The sequence below is a fragment of the Ricinus communis genome, chromosome 1, assembly GCF_019578655.1.
Source record: "Ricinus communis isolate WT05 ecotype wild-type chromosome 1, ASM1957865v1, whole genome shotgun sequence".
NCBI lineage: Eukaryota > Viridiplantae > Streptophyta > Magnoliopsida > Malpighiales > Euphorbiaceae > Ricinus > Ricinus communis.
The window spans coordinates 1,587,149-1,612,875 of NC_063256.1; the positions used below are offsets into that span (position 1 = coordinate 1,587,149).

The following is a 25,727-nucleotide window of genomic DNA, read 5'->3' on the forward strand; positions in this document are numbered from 1 at the left end:
TATGCATTTCACAACATTCTTTTTGGTCCATCCTTTTTATCTGCTATTAGCTTTTCTACGTTGTTGGTTTAATTAGCCCATGAATTTGTATCTATTAGTAGTTTTATTTAATTTAACAAAAAATTAAGATTCTATTTTTTAATATTTAATTCTTTTATTTTTTAATTTATTATAATATACATTCAAATTTTATTTTTAATAATATTTAAATATTCTTACATAAATATATATGTATAGACATATATATTAAAAATATGTATTTTTATATTAAATAAAAAATTAAAGTGTTAAATTGATTAAATGACTAAAATTTAAAAGGTATAAATATATTTTTTGATTTTAATTTTATTAATTTAATTTAAATATTATAATTTAATACTTTATTAGTAGAATTTATCTTAATCCGATATCAATAATTTAGACCTAAAAATTATATACAAAATAATTTTGCAAATTTTTGAATTTATATAGCAGTTTTGACAGCAATAATAATGTATGATCTCTGTTTTCATTATATTTTATTTTATTAAGTTATATCAATATAATTAATAAATTAATACTTAAATGAACTTTTAATTATTAAATAATGATTTAACTCAGAAGAATATACTTAATTTAGAGATCCTGTTAAAAATGTCAGAAATATTATATTAGTTTGACATCATTAATTATTTTAATTACAAAATATTTAGTTTATTATAAATTATAATTATATGAAATTGATAGGCATTAGGGAATGTGCGGTAAGAGTATCGGAGATATGCAAAGTGAGCAGAGGTCAGAAGAAAGAGATTGAGATTGGTGGCACAGCAGAGAAACCCAAGTAGTTATAGAATTTGATGAACGTTTGGGCGCCGTTTTTGAGTGTTGTGTCTCTTCCGACTGCCGTAACATCACTGATTCCATAAAAGATTAAAAGATTAGCACTGTAGTTTAATGGGCTCTATCTTAGAAGAAGATAATAATAAGGCTTTAATGCTATTGTGGCCCGCAATGGTTTTATGAAGCTGCTGGACACAACCCACTGCCGCCCGTATTGGTTTTAGATCGCTAGTGTTTTTCTGGCCCCAGTTCTTAGTTGGTTGTATCAAGTCCAGGGCTTACTACTTAACACTTTTGTTAATGCAGGCACATTGAAAGACACACTAGAAAGATGGAAACTTGATGCATAAATTAATTATATCATAATTATCTATGGCTGTTTTTCGAGTACTGCAACATTTTTGTCTAGTTATGACATATTTCATATTCTTTTAATATGTTTTGTAAATAATTTGAATATGTTAAATGATTTCTTTTTCATTAATTTATGATATGTTAAATGTGTTAAACAATAAATTTATATATAATTAAAAGTTTTTTAACTTTAAATCCAAGAGGTTAATTAACTGGGATTGAGAAATTCAATTGACTGCAGTTAAGGATCAACCTGACATAAGATTGGTACTTGAGGGGCCAATTTAGCCCTTTAGAAATTTAACACCTCTGAAGGGAATAGTTTCAATGGGCCCAATACCCATATCATGATACGGGCCAATGGAGCCCACCTATATAACCATCTCCATTCTGGTTCTGACGTCAATTGTCAGTGAAGCGGAACAAATCCAAAACCCTTTGAGAAAGAAAAGCACATTTCCAGCTTTTACAAAAGGTTCTTTTATTTATTTATTTATTTTTTTTCTTTCTTTTATAGTTTTCTGATTTCTTTTAAGAGTCAAGCTTATGGAGTTACTCTATTCATATAATTGAAGTCGGACAAGCCTATAGTATACACAATTAAATTTAAATGTTTTGAGACGACTGACAGGTCTACTCCTCCAATTTGAATTAAAGAAAGAAAAAAAGAAGTTAGGCCTATATTCAATTATCCAATATAATTTATGTAGCTGTATTCATATAATTACTCATTATTTTGGATTAATATTCTTTAACGCAGTGCCTATAATTTGTTATTCTGCCCATTTGACTTAGAGTTAAATACTATAAAATCATATAATATTATTACCAAATCGTTGCATGACAAGGCATTACATTAAAAGAGTAATGATTTTAATAAAAGATATGAATCGTCCATTCCATGCAGTTAACCATGGATACAAAATCACAGGATTATTTCTGGAACAAGTTATAGTAATTGTTTATTCTGGTGATTCTATATTTGCAATTAATAAAAGTTTTATTTGGTAAAACTAGCAAAAAAAGAAACACGGTCATTGTCACTCTCTGTAGAGAGCGCGTGCTATTGTTCTATAATAAATTATAATTATAATTGCCACTTAAATTTCAGGTTTACACCGAGAGGTACAATACGATGTGACGAGGTAGTATTAGTATTAATATTAATATTATGAATAAGGTTCAATTTAGCACCTAAACTTATGATCTAAAGCTAAATTAGTCCTTTTGGCCTTTCTGGTACAAATGAACACATAACTTTTTATTATTGGCTCAAATGATCCTTTCTTTTTTAAGTTATGAACACATATCTTATGATAATTTAAAATAATTTTTTATTCTTTTTATTAATATTTCACAAATATTTCAGCCTACAAATCTAGCCACAACCACAGCCACAATCACCTCTACTGGCCTTGCTCTGTACTATTAGTGCTTTTGTGAATCACTACTTTCAACAACAAGATTATTGATCACATTATCTACCATAATAGCCTCCTCTCGACTGTTAAAACTTTTTAAAAATTTTTAAAATATAAAACTTTTTTTTTAGTTTATTGTTGAAATTAAAGCCAATTAACAAATTCTTAAGACCCAAAAGATAAGCAACACTGTATAAAATTAACAATCTTTGCCACTTAAAAGCAACAAATGACAACCAATTTCAAAGAACTTTTCACAAATATATAAACTACAATACTTGATTCAACCAAGATAATGAAATTCTTATTTAGTTATTCTTTAACCATTTAAAAGATGAAAATTAGAAATGAAATTATAAAGAAAATATTAGAACAAGCTCCGCTTATGAGCTCTGTAAGAATATATCCATTTCTAGAAAATAATTATTTCAATTATCTCATACCAAATTGAATTATAATCTTTTATAAAAATTTAGAATCAATTGCTCCATTTAGTTTGATAAAAAAATTAAATTTGCATTATTAAGGAGAGTGGATTCCAGTAGTAGCTTGATAGAAAATGGTATAATGTATGTTTGGATTACATGAATAATTGAAGGATATTTTAAAGAAATTTAAAGGAGAAGAGGAGATTCTTGATTGTTGCCTCAGTTGGATATAACCAGCAAAGAACTTAAAATGTCAGCGTTGATATTGTTTTAAGCTTCTTGAATGCCTTTGTTGTTCCTATTTTACACATTGATTTGATTTAATATGCTTCCAATGCCAATAAAAAGTAACCCATCCAATGGTATTTAACCTCCAAAAATCGCCAAATAAAATGCGTCTCAAGCTAAAATATCACAAATATTACTGTATTCTAGACGATCACAAGAAAAACTATAACCAAAATTCTTTTTTTATCTGGCATTAACTTATTTTGTTTAAAAGGATAAAAATACGACTTGGAATAAGATAAGAGAGAGAGATATAATAAATTATTTTATTAAGAAAATATGAATCACTTGCTTCATACACACGTGTTGTGCAAATTTGAAAAGTTAGGTGTATATGATCCTAAAATGAGAAATAATATGTTAAATTGGCTGAAAAGGGTCTAAAAGGCTAATTTTGGCCTTAGGTCATAAGTTTAGGGGCCAAATTGATCCTTATTCCTTAATGTTATTACAGTATTCATCAGATCAAATCACAATTCAGTCTGACATTCCACAACTTTACGCTGCCCCCACATTTGTTATCTTTCTCCTTTTTTTTTTTTTTTTTCTTTTCGTTTTTGTATTATCATATGTTCGGGAAACGGGAGAGACTGAGAGGAAAAGAATAAAGGGTGGAAACATCCATCTCTATTTTCTTTCAGGATAATCAATACTTAATTTATTAGAGCTGCAACGCAGACTTATTTCTGGGTCCACCAAAATATATATATATATTTTATAGAAAAGAACAAAAAGAAAGTCAAATTGGGTAATCGATCCTGTTATTATTGGCTTGGTTATACTATCGGATATGGTCCGGTCCGGTCCGGTTGGTGTAACCACATGGGTTCCACAAAACCAGCAAATCAACGAATCCCAAATCTGTAGGTCCTAATCCAGAAAATGGAATATGATTTTAATGTCCCATGTCTCTCTTCAATTTCCATACGCAAAGGACCAACATACTGTCCAACACTGTTTAACTAAACTGTCTTGTGCAGTTGTCCTTCAATCGCACGATCTTAGTATTAGTTTGAACACAAATTTTATAATTAAATCCATATTCATGCATCATAATTGTAATTACCCCTGTTTAATGTTTGAATTTCCTTTCAATATAATATGATTAAATTTTAAAGTTGACTTCCAAGTTTTTGAATATTCCTTCAATTATGCATGTGTCTGCTATAAACTACGTGCAAAGCACAAATCAAAACCAAACAGCCACTGGTTTTGTTTTCATAATAAAATGTTATTATTTTACTTTATTATTCTTCTCTTCCATACTTATCCATTCTATTTTCGATTTCTTGAAACACATTCAAGTTTATTTATTTATTTATTTATGTTCCCAAAATTTAAGATTAGATTGAAGAAATAGGAGGATAAACAATACTTTTGTTTAATTAATTTCCTAAACAATCTTAAATTTCTAAAATAGTAATTTAAAAGAAATATAAAAAATAAAAAGAAGAAGAGGTGTCTAGTGATGTAATTTTAGAAAGGGTAAGGTGGCAGAGAATCCCGTCTCTTATACATTTACCTTAAAAACACTTCTACATTCCATAAATAAATTCAGACACGCCTTTTGTATACCCCCTCTCTACTTTAAACCAATTCACGAGTTAAAGCGCGTAAGCGCGTGCTAACCTCACCCTGTTCCTGACCTTCAAAATCATCTCTCCCTCTCTTAAACTCTACTGCTGCACATAAACACACCTTGGAAACATCACTCGTCAAAATACTCGACCAGCCCTCTCTTTCTCTCTCTCCATATTATATATATATAAATTATATACACGCATATACATGTGTCTGCCCTTCTTACTCTGCGATTGATTTTAACTTTCAATGGCGATTCCAACATCGTTTCTTGCTTTCAGAACTAAGAAAGCGAACCTATACAAAATAACAGTCACAACAATTCTCTGTACAGTCTTCTATTTCATTGGTTTCTACCAAAACTCTCGCGGTAGAGTCCCTCTTTCCACCTCTCGTTCTTCCATCTTCGACTGCGCCCCGCAAGTCCTCAACACCACCCTCGACTTCGACCCACACCATCAACTCCCTGACCCACCTCTCAAGGCGGCGCGTGTCCTTCACCTCCCACCTTGCGACCCCGAATTATCCGAGTACACCCCTTGCGAGGACCGTCAACGCTCGCTACAATTTGACAGGGATAGGCTTGTATACAGAGAGAGACATTGCCCGGAAAAGAAGGAGCTTTTGAAGTGTCGCGTTCCGGCCCCGTTTGGATACAGAGTGCCGTTTAGGTGGCCAGTGAGTAGGGAATATGGGTGGTTTGCTAATGTTCCTCATAAGGAGTTGACCGTTGAGAAGAAGAACCAGAATTGGGTTCGGTTTGAAGGTGACCGGTTCAGGTTCCCTGGTGGGGGAACCATGTTTCCTCGCGGTGCTGATGCTTATATTGATGATATTGGGAAGTTGATTAATCTTAAAGATGGCTCTATAAGGACCGCCATTGATACTGGCTGTGGAGTACGTATAATATTCTCTTCTTTCTTTTTCTCATTTCCAGTCTTCTGTTTTTCTTTTTTTCTTTCTAGAGCCAAAAAAAGAAAACCTGCCTGGTTTTAAGACGGCATTGTTAGGCCAGCATGTGGTATCGAGAAACGGTAATGAACTATAATCTGCGTTGAATTTAGGCAACTGGCTCGCACTGCATTTTTTTACATTATTATATAATATATTTTTCTGTTTTAATACTGTAGCTGACCATTTTTCAAAAAAAATATATATATACTGTAGCTGACCAATATGAAAAGACTATGTACTATAAATAATTATTAAAAAAAAAAATAGAAATTAGAAAAGGTTACGTTGGTTCTTGAACAAATCAGGAAGACTATGTCTGAAATTAATAATTATACTTATCATCTAATGCAAGTGTATATATACAAAGTCCAGTTATCGTTTCTGACCTACTATTTGCTACTCAATTGATCTTGATAATACGATCATTCAGATTGTAGTTTTTATTTCTTTAAAAATTAGAAAAAAGAAGAAGAGCAGGAATTGTGGTTATTGGAAACAGGATGTAATGTATCGACCAGTCATTTAAAAAGATTTACAGTTAGAGCATGTTGAAGGAATATTAGTGTTATTTTATAGATGGCAACATTTGGTCAACTATTATGTGAAATAATAAAATGGGTTATTCTAGACGGCACATCTTTAATCCGAATTTTACTTTAAAAAAAGTTTATTTTTAATAAAAGAAATAAATCTGAAATCTTTTAATTGAAGTGATGGGAAGATATGCCAAAAGCCTTCTAATAATTCATTTTATAATTTCCTTTGAAATCGTCGTTTTTTTCTTTGAAGAATGTGAAATTGTCGTTAATTGTTAATATCAAAGATAACAGATAAATTTTGGTTGCTGATCAAACTTCCCATGATAACAACCCTTCCTGTCTTTCTTTCTTTTTCTTTTCTTTTCTTTTTTTAAAAGGGTCTACAATAATGGTCACTTCTGCTACTCTCTCTCTCTTAATTTTCTAAAAAAAGTTTTTACGTAACTGATTGTTCGTGTTTAATCATTACGAGTGTTAAGCTGAAGTAACTCCCTGGGCCATATATGGTATATCAAAATCTTATGAAGAACTTAAAATTATTGGGTGAACAAGTCAGAAGGTACACAATTATTTTATAATTGGAGAAAATTAGGGGGTTCATAGTTCACATATGACCTTCACTTTTTCAGGTGGCAAGCTTTGGAGCTTACCTTTTGTCAAGAAACATACTGACAATGTCATTTGCACCAAGAGACACCCATGAAGCTCAGGTACAATTTGCACTTGAACGTGGAGTTCCTGCACTAATTGGAGTTTTTGCTTCCATGAGACAACCTTACCCTTCAAGGGCCTTTGACATGGCTCATTGCTCTCGCTGCCTAATTCCCTGGGCCACATATGGTATATCCTCAATTCTTCTTTACTGCTGCTGCGTCATTGCTTTAGTCCACAATTGAATTGAGTTTCAATTTATGTTTTATTTTTTCTTTATTGATTTTGATTATGAATTTGCTGAGCAGATGGGCAGTATTTAATTGAAGTTGATAGAATGCTTCGTCCTGGTGGGTACTGGGTTCTTTCTGGACCACCAATTAACTGGGAAAATCACTGGAAAGGTTGGAGCAGAACGCCCGAAGATCTTAATGAAGAACAGACTAGCATCGAGACAGTAGCCAAGAGTCTATGCTGGAAAAAATTGGTTCAAAAAGATGACCTTGCAATTTGGCAGAAACCTACTAATCATATTCATTGTAAAGCCAACAGGAAGGTGTTCAAGCAGCCTCTCTTTTGCGAGTCACAAGATCCTGACAGGGCATGGTAATGTGTTTTTCTAATTTGAATCGACACTTCCTATTTTTGTGTTCTTACATCACATGCTTCAGTGATAATTTATTGGGTACTTGGACTCTGAGTTAGGCAAATGTCTTTTTCCATGATTGAATTAGACATATGTCATGGCTTAAAGTCATTCTAGTGTTTCCAGCTTTCAAATTTAAGCAACGGTTTTCAAGTCAAGTAACTTTGGTTGGTGAAATATATCAACCACTTACCTCACCAAATCAGCTTTGCTTTCAGGATTTTACTTCTTTAATGTCTTTAAGCATATGTTATAAAAAGCAAAATCCTTCTCAATGTTAAGTAACACTTTAGCAGGGATACCAAAACCAATTGGATGATAAAGGCAATAGCCAATAAAAGGCATTCTTAGTCAAAGCTTCTTTTGTTGGTTTACCTGTCAAACTACCTAACACCTTGCTTTTGTTGGCATCTTTTTTCCCTTTCCTTTGCCTTTTCAATTTCATACTTTATTTGATTGCTGACACAAGCAAAGTATTAGAAAGGCGTTGCTTCTACAATCAATTTAATTTATTTTGTCATTACGCTTGAGTGGTGACTACACTGGCTAGTTGAAAGCTACTAACTTTTTTTGTCTAGGTACACAAAATTGGAGACTTGCTTGACACCACTGCCAGAAGTATCCAACATAAGAGACATAGCAGGTGGACAACTAGCAAACTGGCCTGAGAGGTTGACTGCAATTCCTCCAAGGATTAGCAGTGGGAGTTTAAATGGAATTACCGCAGAAACTTTCACTGAGAATACGGAGTTATGGAAGAAAAGAGTAGATCACTACAAGGCAGTTGACCATCAACTAGCTGAACAGGGGCGATATCGCAACATACTTGATATGAATGCATACTTGGGAGGCTTTGCAGCAGCACTAGTTGATGATCCTGCGTGGGTTATGAATGTTGTTCCTGTAGAGACAGACATCAATACTTTAGGAGTCATTTACGAACGAGGGTTGATTGGGACGTATCAGAATTGGTATGCTTTTAATCTTCTCTTTACTGTCTAATAGTATAAGTGAATTATAGGTCATTTGTCAAATGGTCAAAATTATTAGTTTTACCTGAAATTAGAACTCGGGTCGCACACGAAGATAAGATTGCCACATAACAAAGGTTTTTTTGTATAGAATAATTATAATCCAACCATAATAATCCAAACACATTTAGCAGCATATTTTAAGACTTTGACAAGGGTATTGATTGCTTTCATATATATTTAGAAAAGGCAGCAGGTGGACCACCCTTGACTTGTAGTTTTGTGGGTTGCCTTTTCATTAACTTCCAAAACAGCCTAGTATTTGGCACATCTCCTTGTGTTATTACAAGAGACATCCATATCTTTCATGAATCTTCAAAAGATAATGCTTATGATATAACCAAATCCTAATTTTGCTTATTTGCTCAAGCCTCAATCATGTAAGTAAGTAAAGCCGCTTGCTGATCTCGCTTGTTCTGTCTCTTTGTAGGTGCGAAGCCATGTCAACTTATCCAAGAACTTACGACTTGATTCATGCTGATTCAGTTTTCAGCCTCTATAAGGACAGGTAATACTGCCAAATTCAGACTCACATAAGTATTATGGACGATTTTCCATTCTTGCATATATAAATGCCAAGAATGTCCTCAACCAAATGATTAAAACCTAACCATTGCAGATGTGACATGGAAGATCTTCTGTTAGAAATGGATAGGATATTAAGGCCAGAAGGTAGTGTAATAATCCGAGATGATGTAGATGTCTTGCTAAAAGTGAAGAGCATAGTAGATGTGATGCAATGGGATGCAAGAATTGCAGATCATGAAAGGAGTCCCCATGAGAGGGAGAAAATTCTTTTTGCAGTTAAGCAGTATTGGACAGCACCAGCACCTCACCAAAATCAAGAACAATCTACAACACATTTATAGAGATTTCTTTTTCTGTTTCATGGTTTTGAATATTATAAATTCTTATAATCAGATTAATTTTTTTTGTCAACCCACCTTTTCTTTAATTTTGGTGCAAGTGTCATATAGAATTTCACATCAATGGAGATCGATTCTTGCTTGCAAAGTCCCCTTCAAGCAAAGTGGATCGAATGCTTTCAAGATTGATTTTTCTTGTCCCAATTGTTGTTGGATCCTTGATTCATTGTAAAGTCATTCTATTGAAAAGACAGGGTGTTTGTACCTGAATAAGTTATAAATAATTATGAGCAGTCAACCATTACACGAAGAAGACAATCTCATTGAGAATCTCAACAATTTTGTTCATTACTTACCGGTTTAAAGGCTCCTACAATTTTGATCAAAGATCAATTTGATTAGCAGACTGGGTGTGACATTTATGTTTATAGCTTGACGAATAAGCATTCCCTAGCATGCATTAACCTATTTCAATGTTAGTGTTTTTTAAAAGTGGAAACCTAGGTTTTACAGTTCCATGTCTTGACCGTGCAACTCCAATTTTCTAATTATTGGGCCACGGGTGATGTGGATATTCCCGTTTCAAAGTTGAGCTTATCGGTATTGACATGTCTCACAAATCACAAAAGACATCATCCATGAGGTATAGTTTAGCACAAGACACATTATTTATGCGATGTATCGTTCAGTTTTCAAGGAAGTAGAATTGATGATCATCGAGTTCAACCATACGCAGACCTTTACCAGATCACAATTATATCATTCAAACAGATTATGTTTTTTTTTTTTTCTTTTTCAATCAACCCCATCAGTTTCAGTTATGTTACCCATCGGTTTAATTAAGCGTAATCAGATTACAGCTATCCAACCAAAAAGACAGGCGCACAAACAAGTGTAATCTTACATTGGTGTTCTATAATTCAACAGTTTGACAAAGCTATATCAACTCCAGGAACAGAGCTTCCTGTTTATTGGTCAGACCAAGTTCTTTCAAACTCAGTGAACTGTCACCTGCAGAAAATGGATGTCTAGGAAATGGCCTCATCTGTTCAATAAGATAAAAATAAATCACTGCACCGCACCACACCATTTTCACAGAACTGAATTTATTGATTGCAACTACTTTTCCCGTTTTAGCTACTCATTTTTTTCCCACCAAAAAATTATGGCTATAGAGCAATTCCTACTCCTGGTTGCATTAGCTATATTAGTAGCTTACCATTAAATGAATTTATTACAAATAAATTCTTACTATCAAATTTAACTAGGTATACTATTAGGTATTGCAATGTGAAGGTTAGAGACAGAGTTCTCCAAGAATAGAGCACAGCTATTTTGTTTAAACTAACTGATTGTTCACTGGAGGCATAAATCAAAAGAAAATTAGAAAAAAAAAAAAAAAAGAGAAGGCTACTACTTACCACCCTGTAAGTTCCAGGCTTCACGGTTCTACCAATATCGATGAAGTCAAAAAGAAACTGCAGGACAAGAAAAAGAACAGAAAGAAAAATAAACAAAAAGGAATAATTAGTCTAGCCAAAAGAAGTAACGTAAGGACTTGCTAGAAATTTGTAATAAATTACCTGAAGCTTGTCAGACTTGAGAAAACTACGACTGCAACGGCTGCCATCTGGCATACGAACAAGAAGAGTTACTGCATTCTCATCATTGACTGCTGGTTCTTGCGGAAGTGAAGCTTCTTTTGCAGCTAATAATCTTTCAAATTCCTGCCATTTGCCAGGTTTATACAGAGAATAAGTCGATGTTTTCTGGGTATCATTCGGCGCAGATACAATCAACAACAAGAGATGCAATATTCTACCTTCATTTGGAAAGACCATAGTCCATCAATGATATTTGAAAATATATATTATCTTAGTCACTGCCCATTTGCTTAGTTCGTAAAAATCAAATGAGTTTTTCAGAGCTCACAAAGAAACATAGGATAACTGATGTTATTAGGGATATGAAAATGGCCTCAAATAATGTCGGCTACAAAAGGGACATCACACACTGGTTCTGATTAAATCAGCCAAGATCTTGTGGAGAAATGGGATCCAAACTAAATAAACTTATAAATGCCAAAGTATAGCAGAATTCAGATAGATGCACTCACTGCCTTTTCGTCAAGCATCTTGTTTGGAGATTCTCCTTCCTTGACATAAGAAGTTTCACGTTCCTTTAAGGCATTCATTTCCTTTTCTCTATCAGCCAAAAGAGATGCAAGATATTCATCATCCTGAAAGCAAATATTTGATTAATTGTGTTAGAAACAGAACTTTCGCTAATAATAAAACCACAAGCAGAAAGCTTAGACCTGCTGTTCCCATAGTAACCGCTGTTCCACAACGGAGGGAGATGGGCGACAGTGTACTTTCTGTGGGTAGGGACCTTTAATTTTGTCTGGAGTAGTTGGTGGTTGAGGGGCACGTTGGTATGAAGTCCCTTCAGAAGTTTCAGCAAAAATGGCTGCCTCAAGAAGAATTGCTTCGTCAAGCTCTTTGGAAGAAATGCCACCCCACTTTATTGGCAGAAGGATGCAAACCAAATAATCAGCACAAGGGTAATACAGAGTTCGGTTTACTCTTTTTGTTTTCATTTCTTCCCCTTTTCAGCAAGGGCCAACTAAAAGTTGTTCAACAGATTTTACTCACCAATGACTGTTCGTGGAAATCCTCTGCTCCCCCTTGAAATGATGAGCTTCCTGGCTAAAACTTGAAAAAACAAAGGGTAAGAATACCTCATAGATGATGAAAAATAAGTTCTTTACATATAAAGGGAAGGGAACATCAATAACTCACATAAAACATTCTATCTGCATTTAGGTATTTCTTTCTATTCCCAAGCTCTTATGGAGTTGCAACATTATGTTTTAGGTCAAAAGAGTGGCACTGGAGCTGAGCCCAGTAAAGTCTTCTACAAAAATATCCTATGAGAGTGTTTATTATACATACAAAAAGAAGCAAACAATTCATGCATTTTACCCTGAGAGACAAATACTAGCTACAATGACATTCTTTTAACAAAAATATTGTCCTACATTATAATGATCATAAATTGTTTGAGAGATGGATTCCAAGTGTGACGAATTGTATCTCATAAACATGACATGAAGCACACCTGCCATCTGCTATCATTAGTTTTCTCAGCTCTTCCAGTTGAATTGCGAACTACCAATTGTTTTTGGTCCTCTAATGTTAGCTCACGTATTGCTTCTTCTTGCTTGGCTGTCTGAACATGGTTCACATTAGAAGTAACTAACAGCAACTAAAATGAAAAAAAAAAAACAGTTGTTTTGAAGCAAAGGGAAAAACCTTCAGGGATAATGATATTGCATGATACAGCTCATCATCTGCCAGATGGGAATGCCTTTGCTGATGACCAGATAATTCCTGCACCAAGAAAAGTTTTAAAAGAGCACAACCAATAATTATGCCAAGAAGATGCAATAGCTTTAAAATATATCAGGAGAATTATATCACCAATGCTGAGGATTTTCTTTTACCTCCTGCTTTGAAGCCTCAATGGCAAATTGAATCATTTGTTCTTCTATATCATTACCGTGCAGATTTGTTTCATGAACTCTTGAGACATTTCCATGAAATTGATGATCATGAGATAATGAAGTTCCATCAGCATGCTCCAAGGCAGGCATTGGTCCTGAATGATACGGCTGCTGATAACCATTATTGAACCTTCCTGTCTGTGTATACAGTGGCTCACGACTGGTGAAAACAGAAGAACCAATTTGGTTCAAGAGATTTCTCCTGTAACTGGGATCAAGTAGCAATGAAGGCTTAAAGCTTCTAGCAGCAGAGAGAAGGGGTAAGATTCCGCGTGAACCATCTTGAGTTTGATTTCTTGTATTCACAAAGTCATTATGAGGAGAAGCAGTGGATAATGGATTCGTGCTGCACAAAACAGGGACAAATGTGATTAAGATAAAACAGACATTACCATAAAATGTTGCCTTTGAGTAGAATGTCATACAGGTTTCTTTCCACTTCACCAAAATGTGCATTTATAGCCTCATCAAGATTGCCTCCATATTCCTGTTAAACAAAATAAACCAGAGAACTTGGCGAGAGTTAGGGAACTTGAAATACTAAAATTAACTTATGTTGCCTTGGGCATAAGGCCCCAAATGAAATGGCATGTTTGGCGACACAAATGTGTAACAAAATACAAGTGTAATGAAAATAGGATACAATTATCGTTTGAGAACTTAAATTAAGCAAATTATCTGCAACTATTGCTTGGGACGCAGATCAACTAATGAAAAATAGTGTGAAAAATATGGAAGTTAAGATTTGATAAGCCATGAGTTCAACAAAAAGAATTGACACACTTGCAAAAATTTTAACACGAAAGCCAAGACTTGCATACCATTGTGCCACAAGTAACAGAAAATGATACAATACAACTGATTGGAACATCCAGAATGAAAGTTACTAATTGTGTTAAACAAAAAGCTATAGAAAGCGTACCTAAAAGAAAAGATACATGTTTGACGCACAAGATAGATACCATCAATGAATCAAGATAAACTACATACTTTCAAATCTAAGCATCAAGGAGTGAGGAGTCACTGTCCCAAATCAAGATATTTGGCTCATTAAGTTATTATACATTAAAAGACATGAAAAATGTGGCATTACTTAACTAAACTCTGGCAGCAGATGTTCATCATTGAAATATGCGAATGTAAAACAAAGTAATGCGGTGCCTTCGCGATCTTTCTAAGTTACTCGACTACTGCATAATCTACCTAAACTGATATTCAATACACATTATTCGACCTAAAGAAAAAAAAGAAACCCTAGTAAAACAAAATTACCACTGTGTTTCAGATCTTGGAAAAAAAAAAACTAAAACATGAGCGTAACTGTAACAAATGTTATGATTATGAAAATGTGTAGAGATTCCTGGAATTAAAAAAAGAGAAATCAAGCTCGCATTATGAAAAAAGAACAAAGATCAGAAAAAAATGCACCTCCAGTTTTCGCACAGCGTGTGACTCGGACGCGCCGGTGATTCTCATGAAAGTATCGATTGAGTCTGCAGTTGGTCTCGCCATTGCCGTTGACAGGGAGAGAAATGTTGGAGGACAATAGAGAGATAGAGGCCGTGTGTTTGTTTAGATTCTTCAGCTGGCAGAGAAATGATACCTATAGATTTTTGGGGGGGGTTACACGTACGGAATTGTGTGTTGCGAGTGGAAACACACTGCTTGCGCGCTTTTATTCAACTTTATCGCCAAAAGAGTTGCTGTACATGAAGAAGCAATTTGTATGAGTGTTGTGGTACGTGTCTAATCTTGGAATCTGTTTGGCGTGCAATTATTCATACCCTCGACTCGAGATTTGGAGCCCGCGTTGCATTTATCCTATTTTACGATAGGAATAACTTTGTATTCCATTTCCACCTAATCGTTGGTTGAACCGTTAATATTTTGAATCTTAGAGTAGTTCTGTACTTTAAGAATAAAAGATAAATTTATGAGTAATCTGTATATCTCATGCATTCTTTTATATCATATCATTAATTGTTATCATTAGTTTTAACATTAACTTGGATCTTTTCTTAAAATGGAAAGAAAATACATATTTAAATTATTATTATTATTATTATTATTATAAAATTATAATATTAATTATCGGGTGATCCTATTTTTATTTCAAATATCAGTAATTGATTATTTAATTTAATGATAGATCTAAATTTGCATCCAACTGTTAAATTTTATTCTTATAATCATAATCTAACATGAAAAATAAAATAAATATGTAACTTAAACAGATAGATTAACTATGATATGAGTGAAAATTAATCCAAACATCATATTTAATTTGAAATAACAGTTCAGAAAAATTAGTATAGTATGCTTCAATTCCCACTAACGGTAGTTAGCGTTGATTAAAAGAAAAGGTTGGCCTACTCTTTCAACTAATCTATAATAATAAAAAAAAATACAACTTACATATAAATCAATTTGATTTTTATTCTAAAATATAATTATCAAATGTTTAATTTATTTCATTTAAGTTCTATACATTATGAAAAGCAATTTATTTTCAAAATTCAATCATAATCTTCTAATTATTATTATTAATGATTTAAGGGACGCTGAAGCAATAGAGGTGGAATGAGCAGCTATAACACAATATTACTATTTTTCTTTGCACTCTTAAATATTTATTAGAAAAAACAGTATATTATGAAATTTTATGTGAAAAATAGAAGTCTGCATTTGATATAATTACATATGTATGTTTAGTCGGTATTTGGTTGAAACGGATATAATATATTTATTTGGACAAAAAAAAACACAATTATAGAAAGAATTATAAAATTAATAAGGTAACTAATAAATAGAAAGTGTTAATTAGACATTGAAGGAAAAATACACATTCGGAAATTTCATCTACAATGAATAACTATTAACTATAGACTTATTTATTTATTTATTTTTCAACAGATAGAACATTAATTCATTGACGACTGCAGTTTAATATATCAGATTTGCAAAAGTCTCTTAGGGTACAATTATCTTCAAATCATCACAGAGGATCAAACACATAAACAGCCATTACTATTATATAAAATTATCATAATCTATCTCATAAAACCAAAAAAGGTATAGATCACCGTTCTCTATGTCCCTGCAAATTTTCTGTGTTTTTTTTTTTTTTTTTTTTTGAATCTGAAAATTGCATAATAATCACTATCAAAATCCATCGCAACTCGAGGAAAAGAAGAAAACGAAACAGGAGTTCAAAAAAAAAAAAAAAACCAGAATAATAGCAAACAAAAACGACGTCATTTTTCTTTTGAGGAAAATACCTTGATTGGCATACACCGTGTCCGTCAGGGAGCAAAGCAGCTAGTTACTAATTAGTAAACAGACAGACAGACAGACTAGTCTTCTGCAACACAAGAAGCCCTATCCCCCCAATTCCCGGTCATCACGATGGATGCAGACGACGAGATTTACGCAAATGGCGGCGAGAGTACCAGCCGCAACAGACCAATTATTAGTGGCGAACAATTGGACATCGAGGCATATGCAGGTCTCTACACAGGAAGAACGAAAATCACTCGGCTCCTTTTCATAGCCGATCACTGCGATAACCCAACGATGCAATTGGAGGCCCTAAGAATGGCGTATGAAGAGATCAAGAAAGGCGAGAACACACAGCTGTTTCGTGAAGTTGTGCAAAAAATTGATGGCAGACTTGGCCCTAATTATTCTATGGATAACACGTGGTGTGACACGGTGGATCGCAGAGCTGAACAACGTAAAGAGAGGCTCGAGAACGAGCTCAATGCTTATAGGGTAAGTAAAAACCCTAATTTAATGCCTTGTATGCGATGACATATCCTTTGAATTTAGCATGATTTATCTTTAAGATTTATTCTCGTGCAGACAAATTTGATAAAAGAAAGTATAAGAATGGGATACAACGATTTTGGAGATTTCTATTATGCACATGGTGCTCTTGGTGAAGCTTTCAAAAGTTATGTTCGTACTCGTGATTATTGTACTACATCAAAGCATATTATTCATATGTGTATGAGTGCTATTCTTGTTAGCATCGAGATGGGTCAATTTACTCATGTTACAAGCTATGTTAGCAAAGCGGAGCAAACTCCTGAGGCTCTTGATCCTATTACTGTTGCTAAACTGCGTTGTGCTGCTGGTTTAGCTCATCTGGAGGCTAGAAAGTATAAGCTTGCTGCTCGCAAGGTCTGTCAGATTCCGTATTTTTTGATTCTCTACCATGTCTGTTGCTGATTTTAAAATGTTACTTTGTAGCCACAACTTAGCCAGCCTGCATTATTCTTTTTATCATGAATTCTAAAGCACAAAACAGATAACTAGTGTGACTGTAATAGGTATTCTGTAGGCTTTCGTTTATCTACTCTCATTTTCTGTTTTTGTAACAAGCATTATTATCTCTCATTGACAATAGACTGGTGTTTTTTCTTGGATGCCATCCTTTTCTCTATTTTTTTTGGTAACAACAAATTTTAAATGGGAGGGGAGATGTGAGAGACTGAACCTATATCTTCTTCTTACACTTTAAGATGAGTATTTGACCATTAAGCTGCTAGCCCAATGGCTGTCAATGGTGATTCATAATAAGTTGTTTAAAATTTTAAACAAATAGAAATCTGATGGTATGGCATCAGTTTGACATATTCTCTTATAGGATCATAAAATATCAGAACACTACTGAAAGTTTCTGTGACTATAAAGAACCATCCTCTTAGAGATCCCTGCATTTGATTTTGTGTCTAACATTTTTTGGTCTTTTGTTTAACTTATGATGGTTAACTTTCTTACCAATATTGAAAGGCAACTAGATCTTTATATACCCAAACTCGAGGCTGTCTCATCACCATTTTGTGATTCTCTATTTGGAAATCTCAAATTTATGTTCGTTGTTCGTGGCAAGTAATCTTCTTTCTTTACATTTTTTCTCGTGGTATGTGTACAGTTCCTTGAAGTAGCTCCTGAACTGGGAAATTCTTACACTGAAGTGATTGCACCTCAAGATGTTGCAACATATGGAGGACTGTGTGCTCTTGCAAGTTTTGAACGGACAGAGCTTAAGGTAATTCATCATCTTCATTTGTATGACATCTAAATTAAATGGGAACAAAGTTTTGCTCTTCCAGCTACTGATTTAATATTTTTCACTTGTAGAACAAAGTTATAGACAATCTGAACTTCCGCAATTTCTTGGAGTTGGTACCTGAAGTGAGAGAGCTTATTCATGATTTTTACTCAAGGTAAGTTAATGTGGTATTAAAGAGTGATATTTTTCTTGTTAATTTCCTATCTTATGCTTTGATTTTATGACTTGTTGCAAAATGGCAAACAGGCATCGTGTTACATTTTGGAAACTCTAAGGATTCTATGTTGCTCTATATAGAAAAATGGAAGTATCTGACTCCAAGTCTTAAACAAATAGATATTAAGGTTGAGTTAAATTTAGTTGAGGTGTAAATTTTATAATGTCTTTGAAGAGACCAGATGCAGGCTTTTAATATCGGAACAGTTTTCTATTGTTGCTCAATTTTGGTGTGAGTTGATTGTCATTGGGTTGTATGTTACGCCCTACAGTGATTTTCATGGAGAAATCTAGAACATTTTGGGTTAAACTATCTGTTTGAAATTTTTCGCTTATTTCTTGCAAGAGCAAGAATAAAGAAGAGCGAAAAGGTGTCTTTCTTATTTCCATCTGTCTTGCAGTATTTTTCATCACCATTCCTCTGTTGGTTTAAATTTGTGGCTGCCTTCTCTCCCTCTTTGATTTTTATACCTATTTATTTTCAATCTAATTATCTTTACCCATAAGATTCTTGCCATCTATTACAGTGAATCATTAGATTCCTGATTTGTGACATAGGCATCTCATCTTGTTTTCATGCAGCCATTATGCTTCATGTCTGGATTACTTGGGAAATCTCAAAGCAAACCTATTGCTTGACATCCATTTGCATGACCATGTTGAGACATTGTACGATCAAATCCGTAACAAAGCTCTCATTCAGTATACACACCCATTTGTGTCTGTTGATTTGCACATGATGGCAAATGCTTTTAAAACAAGTGTTGCAGGGCTAGAGAAAGAGCTTGAAGCCTTGATTACTGACAATCAAATACAGGTATTTGTTTCTGTTTATGTTTTTATCTCCTTGTCCTATAGTATTGGTCAAACTTTATCTGGTATGACCTTTTATTTTCCACATGCTGTTTTCAACTGGTTGGAACCATTTCTTTGTAAAAGCATTTCGTTACTAACATGTTGGTGCTTTATTTATGAAACTTTCATTTATCTGCAGGCACGGATTGATTCCCACAATAAAATTCTGTATGCTCGACATGCAGATCAAAGGAATGCCACTTTTCAACGAGTTCTACAAACTGGCAACGAGTTTGATAGGGATGTTCGAGCGATGCTGCTGAGGGCAAATCTTATCAAGCATGAATATAATCTCAGGGCATCCAGGAAACTTTGAGTTTCTAATTTATCTTGGAGCCTGGAATGATGAAGCGTGGCCAGCGTTGTTTTGAATAGGTTTCTGGAGCTATCCAAGATGATAGAGTGCATCATAAGGTGTATAGGAACTTAGAATTTTTTGAGCTGAGATGATGAACCATGGCCAACATATCTCGTTTAGGTTCGTGAGCTGTCCGTGGCGGTAGATTTTGAGGATTGCAGGACGCATGCATGTGTAACAATTGCAAGTATGCGATGGTGGTTGTTTTTGTATATACTTGGATTTATTTTGTCAACGTCAATTTGAACTATAACCCTTCGCCGTTTATTGAAGTGCTATATATGACTGACTTCCAAATTTTGTGATTTGGGTCCAACTGCAAGTTCAATTATGCTTCATGTATTTGTTGGCTTGTTAGAGTTCCTGAAATAGAGTTTTATTTTAAGTGGAGTGCTGTGAGTTGCAAAAAGGAAAGAAAGAAAGCTGTCGCGGGGGGGGGGGGGGGGGGGGGGGGGTGGTGCATGTGCTGCAACTCTACCGAGAATGCAGTTGTGGCGGCCGGAGATGATTGTGTTTGGTGGGCTATTTTTACTCATTAATGCGTTTCTTACACATGATTAGAACACACATCTCATCTCATGTAGTTGCGCATGGACCCATTTAGTGCTGAGCTGCTTGATCAAAAGTTGAAAATATAGGAAGAGGCAACGACAAATTAACAATTAAATTTGGAAAATTCACCAAAATGTAAGACTCGCAACCCTAAAGTACTGTTTCGGCATAAATCAATTGGTTTCCCTCTGTCAAAAGTCAGAATATAATTAGACCTCCTTTTCTTTTTCGGTTTTGTGCCAGGGGCTGGTGGAGCATTCTAAATTGGGAATAACGCTCTAGCTCAAGATTAACTTCGCTTTTCCTTGATGGGTTAAATTAAGACGCTTAATTATTATTAAGCTAAATTCTATTTGTCTGTCACGAGCAGCTCTAGAGCAGGAGTCTCCCAAAATCAAATACATGACAGCTGTCCGTCACTTCATCTCAATTGGATACATTCACCGCCAGATGCATCACCGCCAAGTACAACTAGCTCTCTCCACTTCCATCTCTAACTAATACCTCCAGTTGCAGATACTTGCCCTCCAGAGAGCAAAGCAACACTTCTTCTCTTCCTCGTCGAGAAAGGAACTAGAAATACTTCTAAGTTCCGATCTTTAATTCAACACCATAACTTACAGGCAACATTCATTCATTCATTCTTCTTCTGCTTCTTTATCCAGAAAAGGAAAAAAAAAAAAAAAAGCAATCAGATGCCTGATTTGAAAATGAGATTTTAATCAGATCCAAAACCTCCATCTCGACCAGTAAAATCAAATGGGGCACCTAAATCTGCCCGCGTCTAAAAGAAACCCTAGGCAATGGAAGCTTCTTGACCTGGTATCCGCTGCATTTTTCTTCTTAGTATTTCTCTTCTTTCTTCTAGTCTTCACTCCACTAGGCGATTCTCTGGCTGCTTCCGGTCGTCAAACTTTACTTCTTTCCACGTCGGATCCACGTCAGCGTCACCGTTTAGTGGAGCTGATAGAGGCAGGGCGGCATACTCAGACAATCGAAGCATGCCCTGCGGAGTCAGTTGATCACATGCCGTGTGAAGATCCAAGGCGCAATAGCCAATTGAGTAGAGATATGAATTTTTATAGAGAGCGTCACTGTCCGATTCCTGATGAGACTCCTCTCTGTTTGATCCCTCCTCCTAATGGTTATAAGATTCCCGTCCAGTGGCCCCAGAGTTTGCATAAGGTATACCTTCCTCTGTTTGTTTAGATCAATTACAGTACATTACATTAAACTAAACTACTCAGAAATGAGGTTATTTATTAGTTGAATTAATTTGTGTATATAATGTACACTGAATTCTCTGTAGTTATTTCTTGTGCTTGGAAGGACTTTAGCTATTACAATTCACTTCTGTCAGCTTTACAAAAAAAAAAAAAGAGGCATGATTTGGCAAGAATTCAATTTAATTGAACTCTTGCACGTGGTTTATTGCAAACAAGGCCAACCGAATTGTTGTGTGAATACACTAACCCTTGTGCTGTTGTGCAGATATGGCATGCGAACATGCCACACAATAAAATTGCTGATAGGAAAGGGCATCAGGGATGGATGAAAGAGGATGGTGAATATTTTGTATTTCCTGGTGGTGGCACTATGTTTCCCGAAGGAGCTATTCCTTATATTGAAAAGCTTGGACAGTATATCCCTATAAGCAGTGGTGTTTTAAGGACTGCCCTTGACATGGGATGTGGGGTATAATATTTTGTTTCTTTAATTGCTTTCCTCTCAAAATGTTGGGTGCTTTCGAATTGAAATTATCACAATCTGATTATTTTGTAGGTCGCTAGTTTTGGAGGATATTTATTAAAGGAAGGGATTTTAACCCTCTCATTTGCTCCTAGAGATTCACATAAATCTCAGATACAATTTGCACTGGAAAGAGGAATTCCAGCATTTGTTGCTATGCTTGGCACTCGTAGACTACCATTTCCTGCTTTCTCATTTGACTTGGTGCATTGCTCTCGGTGTTTGATCCCTTTCACAGCATATAGTTAGTTCTCTATTCCCCCTGCTTTGTGTATGCTAATACTTGTTACTAGCTCTTTTACCATGAGATTTCTATTGTGCAGATGCAACTTACTTTATGGAAGTGGATCGATTACTTCGCCCTGGAGGATATCTAGTCATATCAGGTCCTCCTGTTCAGTGGGCTAAACAAGATAAAGAATGGGCAGATCTCCAGGGTGTGGCAAGGGCACTGTGCTACGAGCTGATTGCTGTGGATGGAAACACTGTCATCTGGAAAAAACCTGTTGGAGATTCATGCCTGCCTAACCAAAATGAGTTTGGGCTTGAACTATGTGAGGAATCAGAGGACCCTAGTCAGGCCTGGTAATATGATAATAACACATCTTATTTTCTGAAGTAGAGTAGAAAGTTCTTTAGCAACTTTGAATGTACTCAGTAGGCCATATTGCTGTGTATGCACATTAATGAATTTTCCTGTACAATGTCTGAGAAGCAATTTGTTTGTAATAACCAGCGGGGATTTTAAAGCTAAGCTCATTTGTATTGCAGGTACTTCAAATTAAAGAAGTGTTTGAGTAGGATACCTTCTGTTGAGGGAGAATATGCTGTTGGAACAATTCCTAAGTGGCCAGATAGGCTGACGGAGGCTCCTTCAAGAGCCATGCGCATGAAAAATGGGATTGATTTGTTTGAGGCTGACACACGACGCTGGGCTAGGAGGGTGACATACTATAGGAACTCATTGAATCTGAAGCTAGGGACTCAAGCTATTCGCAATGTCATGGATATGAATGCATTTTTTGGGGGTTTTGCTTCAGCGCTTTCATCTGATCCGGCATGGGTGATGAATGTTGTTCCTGCTGGCAAGCTGTCAACTCTGGATGTAATTTTTGACCGAGGCTTGATTGGAGTCTACCATGATTGGTGAGTTAGTCTTGCTTTTATTTTGTAAATAAGTAAAGGAACTTATGTGTTCTTATTTTTGGTGATTTAATGTTAATGCCCCTTAAGAATTGTTTTTAAGAGTGTCAACAAATTTGTTATATGTTGTTGAGCAAATAACCAAGAATAGTGCTGCACCTACTTTTGGCAGTCAACTTAATTTTTTGATTATGGTGGCTTCATGGACGACAGAGTTTATTAAATTTATGTTTCTCATAGGTGTGAGCCTTTCTCAACATATCCTCGCACTTATGATCTCATCCATGTAGCTGGCATTGAATCACTGATAAAAGGTTCAAGCAAGAACAGGTACTACAAGTTTGCATTTTCTGCAGTTAATTGATTGTTATTGTTTTGTTTATTTACCTCTTTGTTTTAATTATTCGGAGAAAGTTACCTAATTCAATTAGGATTTATTTATTATTTTCGAATAAGGTATTCAGTAGCCTATTGAAATGGACCTTTGATTGTCCTTTTCGATTCTATTTCTTAACGATGAGAGAGGCAACTTCTTTTGTTGGAAGTAAGCAATGAGAAACATGTATATTTGCCATCCATTTGGGGGAAGAATAACTTGCTTGTGAAGGCATAATTTACCATGATCTAATATTTCTTTGTCATAATATATATGCATGCTTTGTTTAGCTGATTTATCTGTATTAAATTGGTGAATTATGCAGTTAGCTTGTTCTTTTCTAGGTTGCTTAGACTTGTGTTTACTGGTTTGACACTGGGACTCTGTTCAATGAGGGAAGTTCTTGGTTTTTGTTTTAAGCTCTGTGCCCAGGTCTATTCATTGTGATTCACCTGTGTCAATGCTTTGGCAATACTGCCAAACACAGTCATAAATAAACTCATTAAGCATATATTAATGTATATTTGTCATCCAGATATAATATTTTCTTTTTTTCACAAAAGAAAGTCTGTGTTTACCTCAGATAAAAAGTTTGCTTTACTTATTATGGGGTTGTGGATTTTAATAGCCCTGCGCCATTTTGGGTTGTCACTGCATTTGCCCATTCTCTCTGGGCATAAAAGTTATGGCTAAAGTGTGTAAGTTCATTGATCACCTATTTTACTATAGGTGTAACCTTGTGGATTTAATGGTGGAGATGGATCGGATATTACGCCCAGAAGGAACTGTTTTGATTCGTGATACTCCTGAAGTAATTGACAGAGTGGCTCACGTGGCTCATGCTGTAAAGTGGACGGCCACCATACATGAGAAAGAACCTGAGTCACACGGGAGAGAAAAAATCATGGTTGCAACAAAAAGCTTTTGGAAGCTTCCTTCAGCATCTCACTGACACATTAGTTCTTTGTAATGTACTTTTTCCCTTCTTTTGTATTAATTCTAATATGATAACAATGTGTAATCTGCATGCATAAAATGGGTGCAGATTCATTTCTTGATCTTCTGCTTTGATTATATGAAGAGATGGTAGGAAGTACAAAAAGATGGAGAGATGCATTCCCTTTTTTTGTGTGTTTAGAATAGGTATAGCTGAAGCAATGATAAAGTCAGATTGTTATATTATTTTATTTATCACCGGCAATTTGGTCCCTCAATTGTTGTTTTCCTCTTGTATGTTGACACCAGTGCTGACCTATTTCTGCTTGCCACTTTTTCTTATGACCAAAAAAACAAAAGCAAAAATTGAAAACTCTGAACAAATTAGTTATTAGGTAGATGCGACTGCAAAATCAACATCCATGGTGTGTGCAGAAGTGGCGGTATGTTAGAAGATGGCAGAAAAATACCATGAAATGAAAGACCACGTTGTTGCGTCTTTAACACCGTTTGAATTGCGCAGGCATCTGTTTTTGACTATTTGACCTTTACCGCCACATTATTAGTCTTCTTCTTTTCTTTTTTTTTAAAAAAAAAAAGAAAAAGAAATATTCAATGGACGGATTGGCCAAATACCTTAAGAAAAGGAAGAAGGAAACAACTGAAGGTTTTTGGCAGTTACAGGAAGTAGGAACAACCACCATTTCGGCAGTTATATAAAACTGATTTTCCTCATAATTTGACTGAAGTGCAAAATTGTGCTTAATTTTATCATTGAATACGAAATTTAATGCTTTTTCTCTCTGGAATTTGGTATAATATCCAAGTGTAAAGGTGAGATTGGTACCTTGTGGAGTAATTGCACGAGCGTGGCAATTGTTGAGACGTTGGAAGTTGGAAGTGAGTCTAGCAATTGGAGACAAGTTAGTTGCAGAAGCCGTGCAATAAGCGCGGAATGACTTCATCAGGAGCAGACCTTAATAAAGTCCATACACGAGCCCTGCCATTTGGATCTCATATCATTTCATTTATTACCCTCTTTCCAATTTTCAATTTCTTCAATCTTAATGGACTTGTTTAATTTATACAATCGAATATTTATTTGTTTCAGTTCAATGACATTTTGTTTATTAAAAAGAACATCATGATTTTAACTTTTATACTGGTATTAATCCTCAGCAAAATGATCTTTATCTACTTAAATTAGCATACGACCTCAAATCTTTCATCTGATGAGGCTATTGGATCTAGGGGTGAGTAGAATTCAGTAAAGATTGAAAAAAAAATCCAAAGGATTCAGATTTGTGATTTTACTATTG

At 34.8% G+C, this 25,727-nt stretch overlaps 4 protein-coding genes across 5 annotated transcripts; 3 read left to right on the forward strand and 1 right to left on the reverse strand.

Annotated features, from left to right (window-relative positions):
• Nucleotides 1-4,879: 4,879 nt before the first annotated feature.
• Nucleotides 4,880-9,654, forward strand: LOC8258515 (probable methyltransferase PMT15). Its single transcript, XM_002511751.4, has 6 exons — nucleotides 4,880-5,791; nucleotides 7,017-7,227; nucleotides 7,347-7,644; nucleotides 8,263-8,655; nucleotides 9,146-9,223; nucleotides 9,335-9,654. The coding sequence occupies exons 1-6, from the start codon at nucleotides 5,144-5,146 to the stop codon at nucleotides 9,582-9,584; spliced, it is 1,878 nt and encodes a 625-aa protein (XP_002511797.2). The 5' UTR covers nucleotides 4,880-5,143; the 3' UTR covers nucleotides 9,585-9,654.
• A 686-nt stretch (nucleotides 9,655-10,340) lies between these two features.
• On the reverse strand, nucleotides 10,341-16,543 carry LOC8258516 (plant UBX domain-containing protein 8). Of its 2 annotated transcripts, XM_015728679.3 has the most exons (12): nucleotides 16,425-16,543; nucleotides 14,575-14,849; nucleotides 13,572-13,633; nucleotides 13,087-13,492; nucleotides 12,896-12,973; nucleotides 12,702-12,812; nucleotides 12,236-12,289; nucleotides 11,899-12,102; nucleotides 11,698-11,820; nucleotides 11,165-11,308; nucleotides 11,003-11,059; nucleotides 10,341-10,626 (listed from the first exon to the last, which is right to left on the reverse strand). In XM_015728679.3, exons 2-12 carry the CDS (start codon nucleotides 14,656-14,658, stop codon nucleotides 10,519-10,521), a joined length of 1,431 nt encoding a protein of 476 aa, XP_015584165.2. In that variant the 5' UTR covers nucleotides 14,659-14,849; nucleotides 16,425-16,543; the 3' UTR covers nucleotides 10,341-10,518. The 2 variants fall into 2 exon arrangements, with proteins under 2 accessions (XP_015584165.2, XP_048231523.1); XM_048375566.1 differs by lacking the exons at nucleotides 10,341-10,626; nucleotides 11,003-11,059 and having other exon boundaries at nucleotides 11,277-11,403.
• Nucleotides 16,544-16,551: 8 nt separating this feature from the next.
• Nucleotides 16,552-19,957, forward strand: LOC8258517 (COP9 signalosome complex subunit 1). The gene is made up of 6 exons (XM_002511753.4): nucleotides 16,552-16,917; nucleotides 17,008-17,328; nucleotides 18,083-18,199; nucleotides 18,292-18,377; nucleotides 19,022-19,256; nucleotides 19,434-19,957. The coding sequence occupies exons 1-6, from the start codon at nucleotides 16,552-16,554 to the stop codon at nucleotides 19,608-19,610; spliced, it is 1,302 nt and encodes a 433-aa protein (XP_002511799.1). The 3' UTR covers nucleotides 19,611-19,957.
• A 645-nt stretch (nucleotides 19,958-20,602) lies between these two features.
• On the forward strand, nucleotides 20,603-24,686 carry LOC8258518 (probable pectin methyltransferase QUA3). Its single transcript, XM_015728674.2, has 7 exons — nucleotides 20,603-21,389; nucleotides 21,696-21,899; nucleotides 21,987-22,197; nucleotides 22,277-22,538; nucleotides 22,725-23,099; nucleotides 23,337-23,426; nucleotides 24,202-24,686. The coding sequence occupies exons 1-7, from the start codon at nucleotides 20,964-20,966 to the stop codon at nucleotides 24,422-24,424; spliced, it is 1,791 nt and encodes a 596-aa protein (XP_015584160.2). The 5' UTR covers nucleotides 20,603-20,963; the 3' UTR covers nucleotides 24,425-24,686.
• The last annotated feature ends 1,041 nt before the right edge of the window (nucleotides 24,687-25,727 follow it).